The sequence below is a fragment of the Rhea pennata genome, chromosome 3 (assembly GCF_028389875.1).
Source record: "Rhea pennata isolate bPtePen1 chromosome 3, bPtePen1.pri, whole genome shotgun sequence".
NCBI classification, from domain to species: Eukaryota; Metazoa; Chordata; class Aves; order Rheiformes; family Rheidae; genus Rhea; species Rhea pennata.
In genome coordinates this window covers 99,927,596-99,942,109 of record NC_084665.1, presented here as the reverse complement: position 1 = coordinate 99,942,109, position 14,514 = coordinate 99,927,596, and the positions used below count along the sequence as shown (strand labels likewise).

General features: G+C 35.1%; 1 protein-coding gene across 1 annotated transcript in view; it reads right to left on the bottom strand.

Annotated features, from left to right (window-relative positions):
- The window catches only part of EYS (eyes shut homolog), an 872,934-nt gene that overhangs the window by 796,193 nt on the left and 62,227 nt on the right, over nucleotides 1-14,514 (bottom strand). Inside the window, exons 4-6 of the mRNA XM_062573097.1 lie at nucleotides 10,511-10,704; nucleotides 9,174-9,301; nucleotides 3,929-4,043 (exon numbers count right to left, since the gene is read on the bottom strand). Coding sequence (XP_062429081.1) covers nucleotides 3,929-4,043; nucleotides 9,174-9,301; nucleotides 10,511-10,704 — 437 coding nt within the window. The remainder of the gene's footprint in view (nucleotides 1-3,928; nucleotides 4,044-9,173; nucleotides 9,302-10,510; nucleotides 10,705-14,514) is intronic.

Here is a 14,514-nt window from a genome sequence, read left to right as displayed (position 1 = left end):
CTGTCTTTTCATGTATAAAATCCACTTAGAAAAAAAAAAAGTTTCCATAAGAAGAGGAATATCTTCTGAAATGTGTCTCTGTGGGCAGATTTTTTTGAAATGTTTTTAAGAAGAAGCTTATTGTATTGTCAAAATAATGTAAAATGAATAGTTTCCTTGAATAGGATCTGCTGGAACCTACAACTGGTTCACACTTTAAGTAGCTGTCATTTTAGAGCTATGTTTTTTTGTTAAAGCTGTTATAATTTAAAATTTTCACTAAAACAGTGGCCCCCCGTCTTCTACTACTGAATAGGTACAAACGATTACAAAAATTGCTGAACCAGGATAGCATTAATTAAAAATATGTAAAACATGACAAGGAAAATTTAATTTATTAGATTTTCCTCAGAAGTTCAGCAGTGATTATATAGATAAAAAAGTTTCAACATACCTACTGCAAAACAGAAGACAGAAGTTAATCAGTATGAGTTCTTGCAATAATTGACAAGTCAATAGTAAATGGTATCATTTAAGATAGTAGAATTTTGTGAGAGAAAGATCTCTAATGTTCAAATGCTCTAATTGCCACCTGTTCAAATGTTATGTTCAAATGACATCCAAATTGAGGCAAGATTGCAGTTCTATCTTTCTGAATTTTAGAAACTATCCAACAGAGTAAACATCCTATCTTTGATCTTCCACAGAACTAACACGAAGTGATTTCTTCTACTGTAGTTATTCACGGCAACTCTGGAAAATATAATCCTTTTGCCGGTGTTTGAATACCAGTGGAATGAGTGTGCTGGATGGCTATTGTTAGAAGCAATCCACAGTAACTTCTTCAGCCTTCTGTATTTTGGATTTTGCATCCCACAATAATAGATCTTCATAAAATTTAATGTTTGATGGAGTTAATTCATTAGGATGTGACAGCTGTTGACTTGGTCTTCCTGACCTGACTGAAACCTACTGACATGCTGCATTACGTCATATTTTATTACCTAACAATTTTTGGAAATGCTGCTGCTTTAGTCAATAGTGCATGAAAGGAGCAGAGGCACAGAACTACATGCAGTGCTGTTAGTGCTTCTTTGCTAACATGACTTCAACAATTTTTGGTACTGAGAATTAAATATTTTAAGTATAGTGGGTATCTTTGTTCTGGCAAAAGTGACACCCCAAGGAATGCTTTGCGAATCTGCAGAAATCTCCAGATTTGTTCTTTTGAGAATGTATTTTAAAAATGTTGGTATCCCATATCCTTGTTAATGGAGTTTTACAGTTTTCAGGCTCATTTAAATAGCTTAGTAGTAGAACTGTCCATGATGTAGTAGACTACCTTCTACTGACAGTCAGAGAAGTATGTCCCTATACAAAGGCTTCTGTATACAAGTATTGTATCAACTTAGTTTTCTATCTGACTACAGAGATTGTCTTTCTTTCTTAATCAACAATGTGATGGATCTCATGTCAGATCTAACATCTACCATGAGTTCAAAGTTGTCTTCAATCTCATTTGTCAATCCTCAAAGCCTGTCATATGAGTCCTCCAGCAGATACTCTATCCTACCAGTCACTTCTGCAGGCATCAAAGTTGAAGTAGAAAAATCAAGCCTTTGCTGCACCAATTCAGTTTGCTGTATCTTATAGACTAATTCTGTATCTGCTAAGCAGGTATCACATGTTACGCTGGTCATGAAAGCTTCTTTTTGAGGATCCTATGAAAACATTTATATTAGATATCTATTTTGCGTCTGCATTACATTGTTTGCTTTCCTAAGGCTGTATTTTTCATTTTCTCTTCAAGCTTAATATTCACTTTGATGTCTGCATCACACACATTGTACTCTGATTATTAAACCTCTTTCGCATCCTAATTCTTATGCTGTAATTTTTGTTATTACTTGATTAAGTGGATACAAGAAATAAACAGTTGTAAAGAGCTAAAAGCATTGTTTTTGTCTTGATTCCAATATTTTTGGCTTCTAATATTCCTAGCATGTAGATAAGTTAACTGGAAGACACAAACACCTTTAAATCAATGTAGTCTTTTCATAACTCCGCTTACTTCAATGCAAGCAGAACTAGGCTCCGTGTTTCTGTTTGGTTCATCCATTCTCAACAATTTGGAGAGGCAGACTTTCAGAGTAAGATAATTCCTAGTCATCTACTTTATTCTTATATGGGCATATTATATATTGTATACAACAGAGCAAGACTATATTCTTTTAAGGATATAGAATATCCTTCAGCACTCTGTATAAATCACATGTAGTATTTTGCAAATTACTTCAGGTTTAGTGTTAAAGAGGATCCTATGTTTAAGTGCTATTATTCTGATTAATACGTATTTACAAGTTGTATGATAAATTATTATGAAAACACAAATTTTAAAAGCACATACTTTATAATACTACCAACGTGGTGAAGCCATTATTGATACATTTCTGGACTCTGAATCAGAACTCAAAATTGAGCAGATGCAATTTATTTGTTTCTACCTGAAGAGTACTTACTAACTTCTTATCATTTACACAACTTTTTCATGCTCTTAAATAAAATTCTTGTTACTGAGCTGTCACAGATCTGATTACCTATCTGTGGATGTGCAAGGAGCTAAGGTATAAAAGGTCAAGCTAAACAGTTGCTTCTGGCAATTAAGAACAGGGACTAAGGGAAAGGGTAAGAAGCAACACTCTGGGAGAGCATGATTTAGCTGACAGTGATATGAGCCTGATTCTCAGTGAGATGTGAAAGGTCCATGACGCTATCTAACCTGCTTGAACTTATATACAGATCTAAGTGCAAAAATACAGGCTGTCTACTTCAAATGGATGACTGGAAACTCTGAACATCTTTCATTTCCAGATCAGATGAGATACAAGGAATATGACCAAACACAAGGAAACAGCCGTAAAGCACTGGGGGGAAAATACCTATGCCTTTTTAGCTTTTGTGCCTACAGGAAAGCTAGTGAGATTCAGACTCAGAGGGCTCATCTGAACATAAAAATAGGACCCTTTAACTAGTTTTCAGATTCCCTTTTCAGTATTCCAGTGCAGAATAGATCCCATTCTATCTCATCACTGACAGACTGCAGGGGATTAAAACTTACATACAGTAATAGATAATAATATACAGTAATAGTAATATAAAGCAGTTGTGCTACTCCTGCCGCAACACCTGACTTGGAACACATCTATCTCCTTCAGGAAAAGTATCATTTACTCTTCCTAGTAACAGAGAAGTTGAAAGAGTGTGTATTGCCTCCTGTAGTTGCAAAATGATTAGCTTTTGGAGTCTCCTTTAAATTGTTCCCAATTACTGCTACAGGACAAACTATCATTCCCTCTCCTTTGCCAAGCTATGGCTGGAAGAATGTGGATACAAGACAGATTTTTCTCAACACTTTCAGTAGATACCTTGGGTATCTACTTAAAACAAGCAGAATTATGTTTTTGCAAATTGTAAACTATAAGTAACCTCACCACACTGCAGTTTCATCATCAAACTTCTAAGTTTATATTAGATGTTCCTTAAATATACTTACATTTACATTGCTAATTTGATTCTGGTTAAACAATAACAACAGATGTACTCAATTCAAGCAATGTACTTTTAAAGACTGCAACATAGCTGTGATTATCATCTATGTGGATAATAGTACTGGCCTGCAATTAGTTATATATTCTTTCTACTACAAAAAATATTCTTCAGTTCTCTTCCTTGATAAAGCACAAAACACAGTCTCAATAGAAAAGTAAAAAGAAAAAAAATCCGTATTACCAAAGTGGATACTCTTCGTGTTATTGATTTAAATAAATAACAAACATAAATTTGTGTCCCTCTTGTCTCTTAGAATAATGAATTCATTTCAAGTTCTAGTCATCTGAAGCTTTTATACTTTGGAGCACTGAATTAGTTTAACATATATTAAATTACTTACAGTGAATCCTCCAATTATATTAAGACACAATCCTTCATTCAGACAGTTGATGCTGAGCAGCCTGCAGTAGTCAATTACTTCCTCACAGTTCTTTCCAGTGAATCCTGGCATGCAGCTGCAAATGCACCAGTGAATTTTAGAGGACTTGTATTTTAAAAGTTAATCACATTTAATTAGATTACATAATTCTATTAAACAGTGTTCTTGTAGTAACAAAACAGACCTTATATATTATTTAAAATATACAGAACATTTTTTCAAGTATTTAACAATCAGTTGCATGATTCTGGATATTTTTGCTTCTACATAAAATAAATTTTTTCATTAATTAAAATATTTAACACCAACACTTCATATAATCTTCCACAATCTGAAACAACCTTGAATGAGGTGATATTTAACATAAAACCATAAACAAGGTTTACAAATGTATTAGAAAGGAAGGCTCTATTAAAATACGACAGAAAAAACAGAAAAATATGATGATAAATAAGACTTAAAATAGTTAGCATCAATCATTAAAGATGATTAGCAAAGAGTATTCAGTAATGACACACTTAGGTATGAAGGAACAATGTGAGGAACACATGCACAGGACAATGCATGGTTACTTTGGTGTTTGCTTAATTATAATACGGTATTTTATTTTAAAGAAGAAAACTAGCATTCTTTCTTGTGACAGTTTGCTAGTTCTATGTGATGACAATGGAGCCATGGCTAATGCTTCTATGGTAAAAGGAGAAGCAGACATGTCTTATACTTCATGTCATTAGTAGGAGAAAATCCTATCTAGTTCTCTAGTGTTAAAAAAAAATCCCTTATGCAATAAAAAAGATGAGATTCAAACAGAGAGTAAGCAAGTTTTATTCAAAGGCAATAATGAAACATCGCAGAACAAATAAATATTTGATTGTTTCTCATATATCTTGCTCAAAAAGCACAAAAAGTAAAAGCCAGACTGCAAAAACTCTCTTATGCCTTTTGATGGATATGTAATTCCTGTCAAATTCACTCTTGCTTGTATTTATATACATGATTAGCATATTACTCTGTTCAGAGGATCTTTCTGGTAGCACATAAAGAAAAGGTTTAAGTAGCAGAGATGGGGAATGACCAGTCAGCTGAAAAATTCTATTTGTGAAGAAATTCAAAGATAATGGATGAGAAGTTTCTTTAGTATATTCTGAGAGGTACTCTGTCTAATGACTCATCCCAGAAACTGAGTATCATGAAGATGATAAATATTGCTTTCATTTTTTTCTATGCTCTTGATCCCAGTGGGTGCAATATTCAGTTGTGTCACTTACATTTCCCCATTTAAAAAAAATAATGCTATCTCTGCTTTCATAATGCATGAAACCTCTCACAATTGTATAACATACACCAGTAAAGGATATATTTTCAATGAAAATACAGTGCAGACAATACGATTCAATAGAAAATGTCTTAGTTAACTGAGTTTTCTGAATCAACTAAAGAATTCTAAAGATGACTAATCAGTGTGTATGGCTAAGCCTCTGAGGGATGCACAAAGATAATCCATCTACTATGTCCAGAATAAGTCATTTATTAGCTTGTGGTGAAGTACAAAAATGGGTTGTATGTCACCAGAAGCCCCTGGACAGTCTACACACAGGTTAGGTATGTGACCATGTGCACAGAAGTAGGTGGAAAAACCTCTACCTACATGTTTCCAAGGCTGCTTTTTTAAAGATCACTAGAGACTTATCCATGGCACACTCCTCTATGTGATTTGCATTGCAGGTAGCAATGCTCTCTCCCTCTACATATACATAACCTCATTATCCTCTTGAAAAAAATTCCTATATGCAAACCCTGTAATTATACTGCTACCATTTCAAGGACTTGGAAATGAAGTCCTAGCAAAGGACTTACCAAATTTCTTACCAAATTTGCAGTTCAATTTTTGTAGCTACAAGTTTTTCATAATGCGTAGGTGTTTTTATTTCATCTTGTTCAAAGTTATCATATAGTTACATACTTATTTTCCACTCTAAACAAGGAGATTCTGATCACCAGATAATATATTAGTTGTCCTTTATAACGCAGCAGCATTCATTCATGTATTATGTTTATGTATAAAAGGGTATAAAGTAAAAAAATGTGATATGGTTTCTTTTTTATAATTACATTTTAAAATAATGTTTAAAAACTAATCGGTCAGAGCAAGTCAATTATAAAATCTGATTTACTGACTTGCTTTCAACTATAAAATTGGGTGAGAACTGGTCTGAAGTCAGGTGAGAGAGCTTCTAGTTTTCTTGGTTCCATTTATTTATTTGGGTAATCTATGTTTCATAAAATAGAAAATTTAGTAAACTAATTTTTAAATTGTTTCTTCTAATTTTTCTACTTGCTCATTTTTCTTAGTTTCAGTTTTGTTGTTTTGCAATAGACAAGCCAATGTGAGAAAAGGTAAGGGTAAATTAACAGCAGGAAAGTTGACAGTAAGGTTGCAAAAACAACATTAAAAAAATAAATTTTCTCAGAATATCCTTTCCCATTGTTGTGTGTCTTTTTAGTGTCACAAAGAACATGGATAATAGAGGCAGATACAAAATCAACAATCACAATTTGTTGTGATGGATACCCTTATCCACTGCCTATTTGAATTCACCTTAACTTTTGACATTTAAGAAAAAATGCTACTATCAGATTCTTAGCACATGATATCAAGACTGAAAGGATGGAGTTAGGATACAAGGTAGTCATACATCATAATTAAAGTGAAGAAAATTAAATTGAGTGTATGTTTAGAATACAAAACAACTACTTTCCAAAATAAGAAAGAATAAGCAGATAGAAGCTGAGGTGGTGAAGAATGCAGTTTGAGCATGAGGAGAAGCAAATAAAATACTGTCAATTAACACAAAACAAAAAAAGAGAGTAAAATTATCAAGTCAACTCTTACTGGAATTTGTATGTACATGTGAGGTGTCACTACATCCATTTTAAATGCTATTCAAAAGAAAAGTGGATCAGGTAGTAGAATTACACTACATGAAACATGCTTTTTGTGGAGTAACCAGTCATAGTCATAATCTACGTTATCTGAAAATAATTAAGATGAATACAGCAATTACTGAGAAGGAAACAAAACCTTCACTTAAAACTTTTAACGACCAACTCCAAACCTCTTGAATAAAGAAACATTGTTAATGGTAGCCTTCCTTTGTGTAACATGAATTATAGAGAAAGAATGACTCACAGTGTCAGAAAGTTTCCAATTGTGTGACTTAATAAATTTGAAACTGTTAAACAACTGTTCTTATAGCTTTTCTGACATCCTCTGTTATCCAGGTAGCTAATGCAAGATGTAAATTTACAAAGAGAATTGTAGATCCTAAAAATAGTAAAATCTGCTGACAGTTGATCCTATTATGATTCTGGCAGCTATAATTTTTTAAGGAATATGAAAGGTATTTACTTCCTGGAAACTAAAAATGAACTGGAAAACTTAATAGTCTGAGGCAAACCTAAGGACACTTATCCTAGCTGGTCACTCACAGATGACCTAGAAACTATTTAAATTTGATCCTGCAATCTTCTAAGCTCTTATGATCACCATTGTGCTCTCATGTTAACTCTGCTTTTGACATGAGGGTAGATTGGAACTGCCCTCTCAAGGACTTTTTATCTCCTCTACATTTCAACACTCTTACTTGCAAGATTGCAACTCTCACACCAAATTCCTGAATCTGGTCTTCTTGAGGAAAGTATCTGACTCATATCCCCTCCAAAAGCTTTCTCTCACTTTCTCTCAAACAGCAAACTCTGGAATCTAGCTTTAAGTATATAATTTAAGTGGGTCTCATTATAATCAGTATAAATAGACTTTTAATTGCCCATTTTTACTTTATATTATATTGATAAAAATAATGACTGCCACTCTTACTCCAAAATACTAGATCATTAGAAGGATTGTTTTATCATCCTATCTCTTTCCATAGCTATTTCTATTTACCATTTTTCATGGTACAACAAGGTTCATGTACCACCCCTACCCAGTTTTGCTTTGTGAATTTTAAATTACTTGAGATTATTAAATTATACACGTGGTTAGGAACTTTTTTATTTTCTCAAGAAAAGCAACTTACATAGTTATATTCATTGTTCACATTATGCATATTTTTTAATATAAGTTTCAGGCATAATTTCGTATTAATGCATGCATCAGCATACCGTGTAAAAGACTGGCTATATAATAGTAAATTATTATTAATTTGTATCTTCGTTTTAGGTATTGGTAAATAAAACATAACAATCTATGCTCTGTCCTGTATGCATGCCATAGCAACATGGGAAGACCTAACTCTGTGTTTGTGTGATTGTTTAAGTAGAAATAAAATTCTATCATCTCTTTTTTTATTGTTTGGGGAAATTAGAAGCATTGTTTTAAATGTATTTTAATGTCCACACTTCTCAACTGAATCTCTTCTTTTGGACTGTAACACTGTCAATTCAATAATCTCAGCTATTTAAAATACATCTGTTATGTGTTTGCAAGTTCTTAAGTTCATTCATAATGTGTTTTCAGGCTTTTGTACACCATAACTTTCTTTTTTGTTTTGTTTTTATTAATATCCTAAAATTGGGGATTATTTACTGCACTTGAGTAGTGCTCAGCAGCACTTACTTTAAGGCAGTCAGATGAAAGTCAAGCAAATGCAAGGAATACAAATTGTACTTTTTAATAGTGTAAGAAAATACCTGTGAACTATTTAAAATGGACTGAAATCATATATCTAATGGGTCACTTCTGTTATTTGTGAAGGGATGATTTCTAGCATGGCCTCTTGGAATAAAGCACTTTTTAATATGCTGCTTACTTAAGGATCAGTCTCAGTTCTACTAATGCACATTCATGAATTAGGAATGAACGGTTATCCTTTCAGAAAGATAACATAATAATCATATACTCTAAATGTGAATGCCAGCTGTAATTTAATGTTTCACCTGTCTCCAGTGTATCAGGATTTATACATTTGGTCTTACAGAATTCATGATGAAACAATTGATAGCTTCCCAAATGCTTTATATCTTTTTGTAGGACTGTCTTCTAATCTTCAAGAAATCCCGTATGGTAGAGCACCAAAATTGTTAAAATGAAAGTGTATTGTTTTCTGTATCATCTCTTACTAAAGACTTATTTTCCTTCTGCAATCAGAGGCATATCATCAAGTGATCCACTGAAGTATTGAAATAAAACAACTTCTTATCTTACCGGCAATCAGAGTTCTGCTGCTGTTCTACACAAGTCGCATTATTTAAACAAGGAAATAGTTCACATGGATTCAGCACTCTCTCACAGAACTTGCCTGTAAATATTGGCAGACAGATACATGCCACATCCTATAGAAGAGAAGGAAATTGGAAATAATTATTTGTTGTATCCAAGACAATTCATAAATCATACTTACTAATAATAATTTACTAATATTATTTACTTCCATTACTTTAGAGACCCTAAGTAGGACAGGGCCTATCATATTAAGCAGTGTACAAAGACATAATAAAAAACAGTTGTAGTCCCAAACAGGCTGCAAACATAATTTAGGGCAAGTGGAACAGGCCTTCCAGCACATATTATACCAGAGTTGAATTTGCTAATTGGAAATACACTAGCTCTAAATTCTCTGGCTGTGTGATTTCATAACTGAATGAAGAAGGGGCTTTATAATTTGTTTATGTTTTTTCCTCATTTCTATATTTGTTCCAGTGTTTATTCTTTCAGTGAATTTTGCAGTATTCAGAAAAGTGTTTCTTCAGATTTAGTCCTATAAGCATTATAAAGGTGCTTTGTTTTACATCTATTAAAAGATTTCTCTAGGTATGAAATGATCTGCTCCATTTCTATGTCTACAGAAATGATTGTTTAAAATATACATGTTAGTACCCAATATATATGTTAGTGTATCTACTAAGAATTAACTGCAAATAGACAGAATATTTAGACAGATTTTATTATTTAGAAATCCATCAATTTGTCCAGTGACATAGATGCCCCTTTTTTTCTCTCTAAGTGAGTATATATCACTGATCCACTGGTATATAATAACTGAACTTTTGAGCTCTTCTTTCACTATTTTGGCTCTGTTTAATCATTCCCATCTATAGCAGTAAAGCTAACGAAAGAACATCAACAATATGTTTTGAAATGCTACCAGATATGGCTCTCTTATCAAACTTTCTGCTACTCTGCATCAATTTATTCTATTTTGAAACAAAAAAAGAGAGAAAAAGTCATTAAAAACAAATCCCACCTGGAAAAACAACAGTTGGAAACAATCAATAACTAATAAAAAAGACTCTGATGTACCCTGTTTTATATCAGAAGCTTTTTATTAGAGGGGAAAAAAAAGAAACAATACTGCTGGTTTCTTAAGTGAACTCCAAACAACTGAGCTTAAAATGTTTAACCACAGAAATATTAGAAACACTACATACTCAGGTAATAGTTTGCTTATGCATGAATCACGAAAAGCTAATTTTAAAAGTTAACATCAGATTTAAATGATTTGGCATTATATTCAAATATGGAGCTTTGAAGTTTGTACTTACATTTGGCAAATCAGTACATGTACCTCTGTTCTGACATGGTGTTGAAGAGCACTCGTTGATATCAACTTCACATTTATGACCAAGAAAACCAGCTGGACAATCACAAACATATCCAGATTGATTATATTGGCATATGCCCCCATTCAGGCACGGCTGAGATGCACAAGGATCATCAGGTTCCTCACAAAAAGGACCTATAATGAACAAACATAGCATTAGGGAGTATTTGAGTAAAGGATGCTTCTTACTATGCTGCCCATAAAATTATCTTGTTGCTATGTTTTGTTTGCCTTTTACTGTAATTAATTCGGTTTTTAACTTCATAGGAACCGAGATGCTTTTATCTACTGTGTTTTTTTCAAAAACTGTCCATACTGTGGTGCTCCAGTTACTAACTGGGACACCTGTAAACAATCACCATCTAAAAAGTGAAAAATATAAAATTTTCCTTCGTGTTCTGTTTGTTTTGGTGAATACATATGGTGATGTATTAACCAACATACCAAGTTGGGAGGAGTGGCTGACACACCTCAGGGCTGTGCTGCCATTCAGAGAGACCTGGACAGGCTGGAGAGGTGGCCGGAGAGGAACCTCCTGAGGTTCAACAAGGGCAAGTGCAGAGTCCTGCACCTAGGGAGCAACAACCCTAGGCACCAGTAAAAGCTGGGGGGTGACCTGCTGGAGAGCAGCTCTGCAGAGAAGGACCTAGGAGTGTTGGTGGATGACAAGCTGACCTTGAGCCAGCAATGTGCCCTTGTGGCCAGGAAGGCCAATGGTCTCCTGGGGTGCATTAGGAAGTGTTGCCAGCAGGTCGAGGGAGGTGATCCTGCCCCTCTACTCAGCCCTGGGGACGCCTCATCTCGAGTCCTGTGTCCACTTCTGGGCTCCCCAGTACAGGAGCTACTGAAGAGAGTCCAGCATAGGACTACAAGGATGATCAGAGGGCTGGAGTACCTGCCCGATGAGGAACGTCTGCGAGAGCTGGGCCTGTGTAGCCTGGAGAAGAGAAGACTGAGGGAGGATTTTATCAATGTGTACAAGTACCTGGAGGGAGAGTGTCAAGGGGTCCGGGGACAAACTCTTTTCAGTTGTCCCGTGTGACCGGACAAGAGGCAATGGGCAGAAATTGAAGCACACGCAGTTCCACCTGAACGTGAAGGGGAATTTCTTCCCTGTGAGAGTAATGGAGCACTGAAATAGGTTGCCCAGAGAGGTTGTGGAGTTTCCTTCTCTGGAGATCTTCAAGGCCCACCTGGATGCAACCCTGTCTAACATGCTGCAGGTGACCCTGCTGAGTGGGGAGGTTTGACTAGATGATCTCCAGAGGTCCCTTCTAACCTTAATGATGCTATGATTCTATGATATAGTATTAATGTGTGTGAGTGAGTAAACTCCTCTGTGGCAAGCAGAGAAAGAGGGAAATGAAACCAATGTCCTAAAAGACAAGAGTCACTAAACATCCTTTTCACAGACTTTATTGTTATGGGAAGCCAAATCCAGAGGACTTCCAGACCCCCCAAATTTTCCCCATTCCTGTTTACAGGTCCAGCTAGCAGTGAGGCCGAGTGCATTCTCAGGTATGTTTGTGCTCACACATAGACGCACACCCAATACTGACACGGTGGCCACATGGATCAACACAGAGAACAGGGTCTTTTGTGGTGCCACAAAAACAAACAGCACTCGTGTGAACATGAGCAGTACAAGTGGCTTGAATCTCTTCCTTCTTTCCAACTCATCAGGAGAACATGCACACCCCCTTGCTCTCTAAACGTACAGATGTATCCCTCAAATAGTATCTATGCCTATATCCTGAGCCTCTTGTTCAGTTGCTAACTCAGACCTTGAGTCTTCCCAGGTGTAGGTGTCCTCCTCCATGCTGGCTAGTCCAGCTTGAAGTCTGCTAGTGAAGCACATTTCCCCCACCACATACACACAGTCACACAGAAAATAGTTAAGAGTTCTGTAGAGACTGCAGTGATCAGAGGCAGGACTCAGACCAGCAGCCTGCTTACCTTGAATGCTACCTTTCTTTGGCCTTATTTCCTCCCAAATAAACAGCCTTTACCATTCCTTTTCCATACTGGCCTCAGTTTTGCCACCCCATATTCAAATTCAGTACTTCCAATATGGTAACCTAGATAATCTTGGTTTTATATGGTATTACTGAAATGGTTACCTAAGCACTGTGGGCCTTGCAAGTTTCTGATTCTCAAAAAGCTCCCAGTGCCCATCTCTCACAGAACTCCCCTTAACCATTTGTGAAATCCTGTCATTGCTTGTGGCACTATCTGTAACTTACTGTAACTATCTGTAACTTACTTATCTGTAATTTACTATTCTCAGCAATTTCTCATGTTATGTCCAGTAGTTTCTCATGTTCTGTTCAATTATTATAACCTCCGGCAAGGGTCTACTAATCTGCCTGCATACTTTGGCAGATATGAGTTGCCTAACTATTTTAAGACAACAAACTTTTTTTTTAATTTGGCAACATGAAAGAAACAGCAGAATTATAGAAGCTAAGAATCCATTTCCACTTACTTTCGGAAATTATATACCAAATATGCTTTTTCATATGCTATACTTGGTATTCTCCTATGAATGAACTCCGATTTAAGCCAGCTTCCTACCACATATTTGCATATTAAATCAGAAGCATTTTCAATTATTTGGTGTAGAAATAAAATTAACTTCATAATAAATCTGTTCTGATGTAGTGATATGTAATAATGCCATATTTTATCAGTCACTTGAACCAACTATTAAAAATATTCATAAAACTATATGACTATATCTATTATAATCATATATATAAAATACGTATTATATATAATATATGACAAAAGATAGTCAGTCTTGGGATAGCAAACAAAGTTTTTGTTCAAATTTGTAAAACGCCAGGTAAATGTAGCTGATTTGTTCTAAACAAATTTGTAGGTAAGAGTATCATTTTTTTGCAAACACATACTAACGACATACAGGAACTTTACGCATGTGCAGTAACATGTACCAGGAGATCCAAATATCTTAGTCTGTGCTATATACAAAAATAGCTGATGAAGCCAACACCTTGCAAGCAAATCCTATGGTCAGAAAAAGAGTTAAACTTTTGCCTATTTAACACTCATTCTCGTATTCATTGGAAACGGTTGTTTCAGTAAGGAAAAATTAATTGTACTTTTAGGACATATTATTCACTTTATTATCACAGGATGTTCAAAGAATGCTTTCTGAATTTGTTGCTAACCCTTATCACCATAGTAACCAAATTACAGTAAAAATATATTGCAACTTGCAGATTTTAGGGCATGTTGTTAGACAGGAGAAAGCAACACATTCCTCACACTGAGGCCATTGATTAGTATTATCACACACATGAACACTTGCAATGCCGAACGAAGGTGACTGTTCAATTATTTCTCATTACTCTGTTTTGATGTTTAGGTTTCATGTTATACTTTAGAACAGTATTGTACACCAGCAGCACTCAGAGATGATCTCTTTATGGAAACTGAGAGTGTATCTCAATGCTTATCCTATTGATTTTTTCCTTTGATTTGGGTATACTTAGAAGTTAGGTGCTCCTGATCAACTCACATTACACAACAGAAGACAGATCAGCCCAACAGTGACTCCAATCGTTCTACCCAAAGGAAAGCCAAGCTCTACAAGCCAGATGGACCACTGAGTTGTTCCTGTCATTGTTTCTACCTCTGAATCCTAACCTCCTGTCCTTACTATGGCTAATGAAAGTCTGTGTGAATTGACCTATTGCATCTCCACCATCACAAAAATAAAGTTAATCATAGCATGGGGGATGCATCAGGGAATAACTACTTTTGGAAGCTGAATCTTAAGTCTGCAAACAGTAGAGGAAGGGCTGGAAAGAAAGGTGGAAAAAGAATGATTTAGCTTCTTTAACTCTGGAAAGCACCTTGCCAAAGGGCAAAAAATTGTATTTTTCTTAATTTGGAAAGAACAATGCTTCAGTATAGATAGGG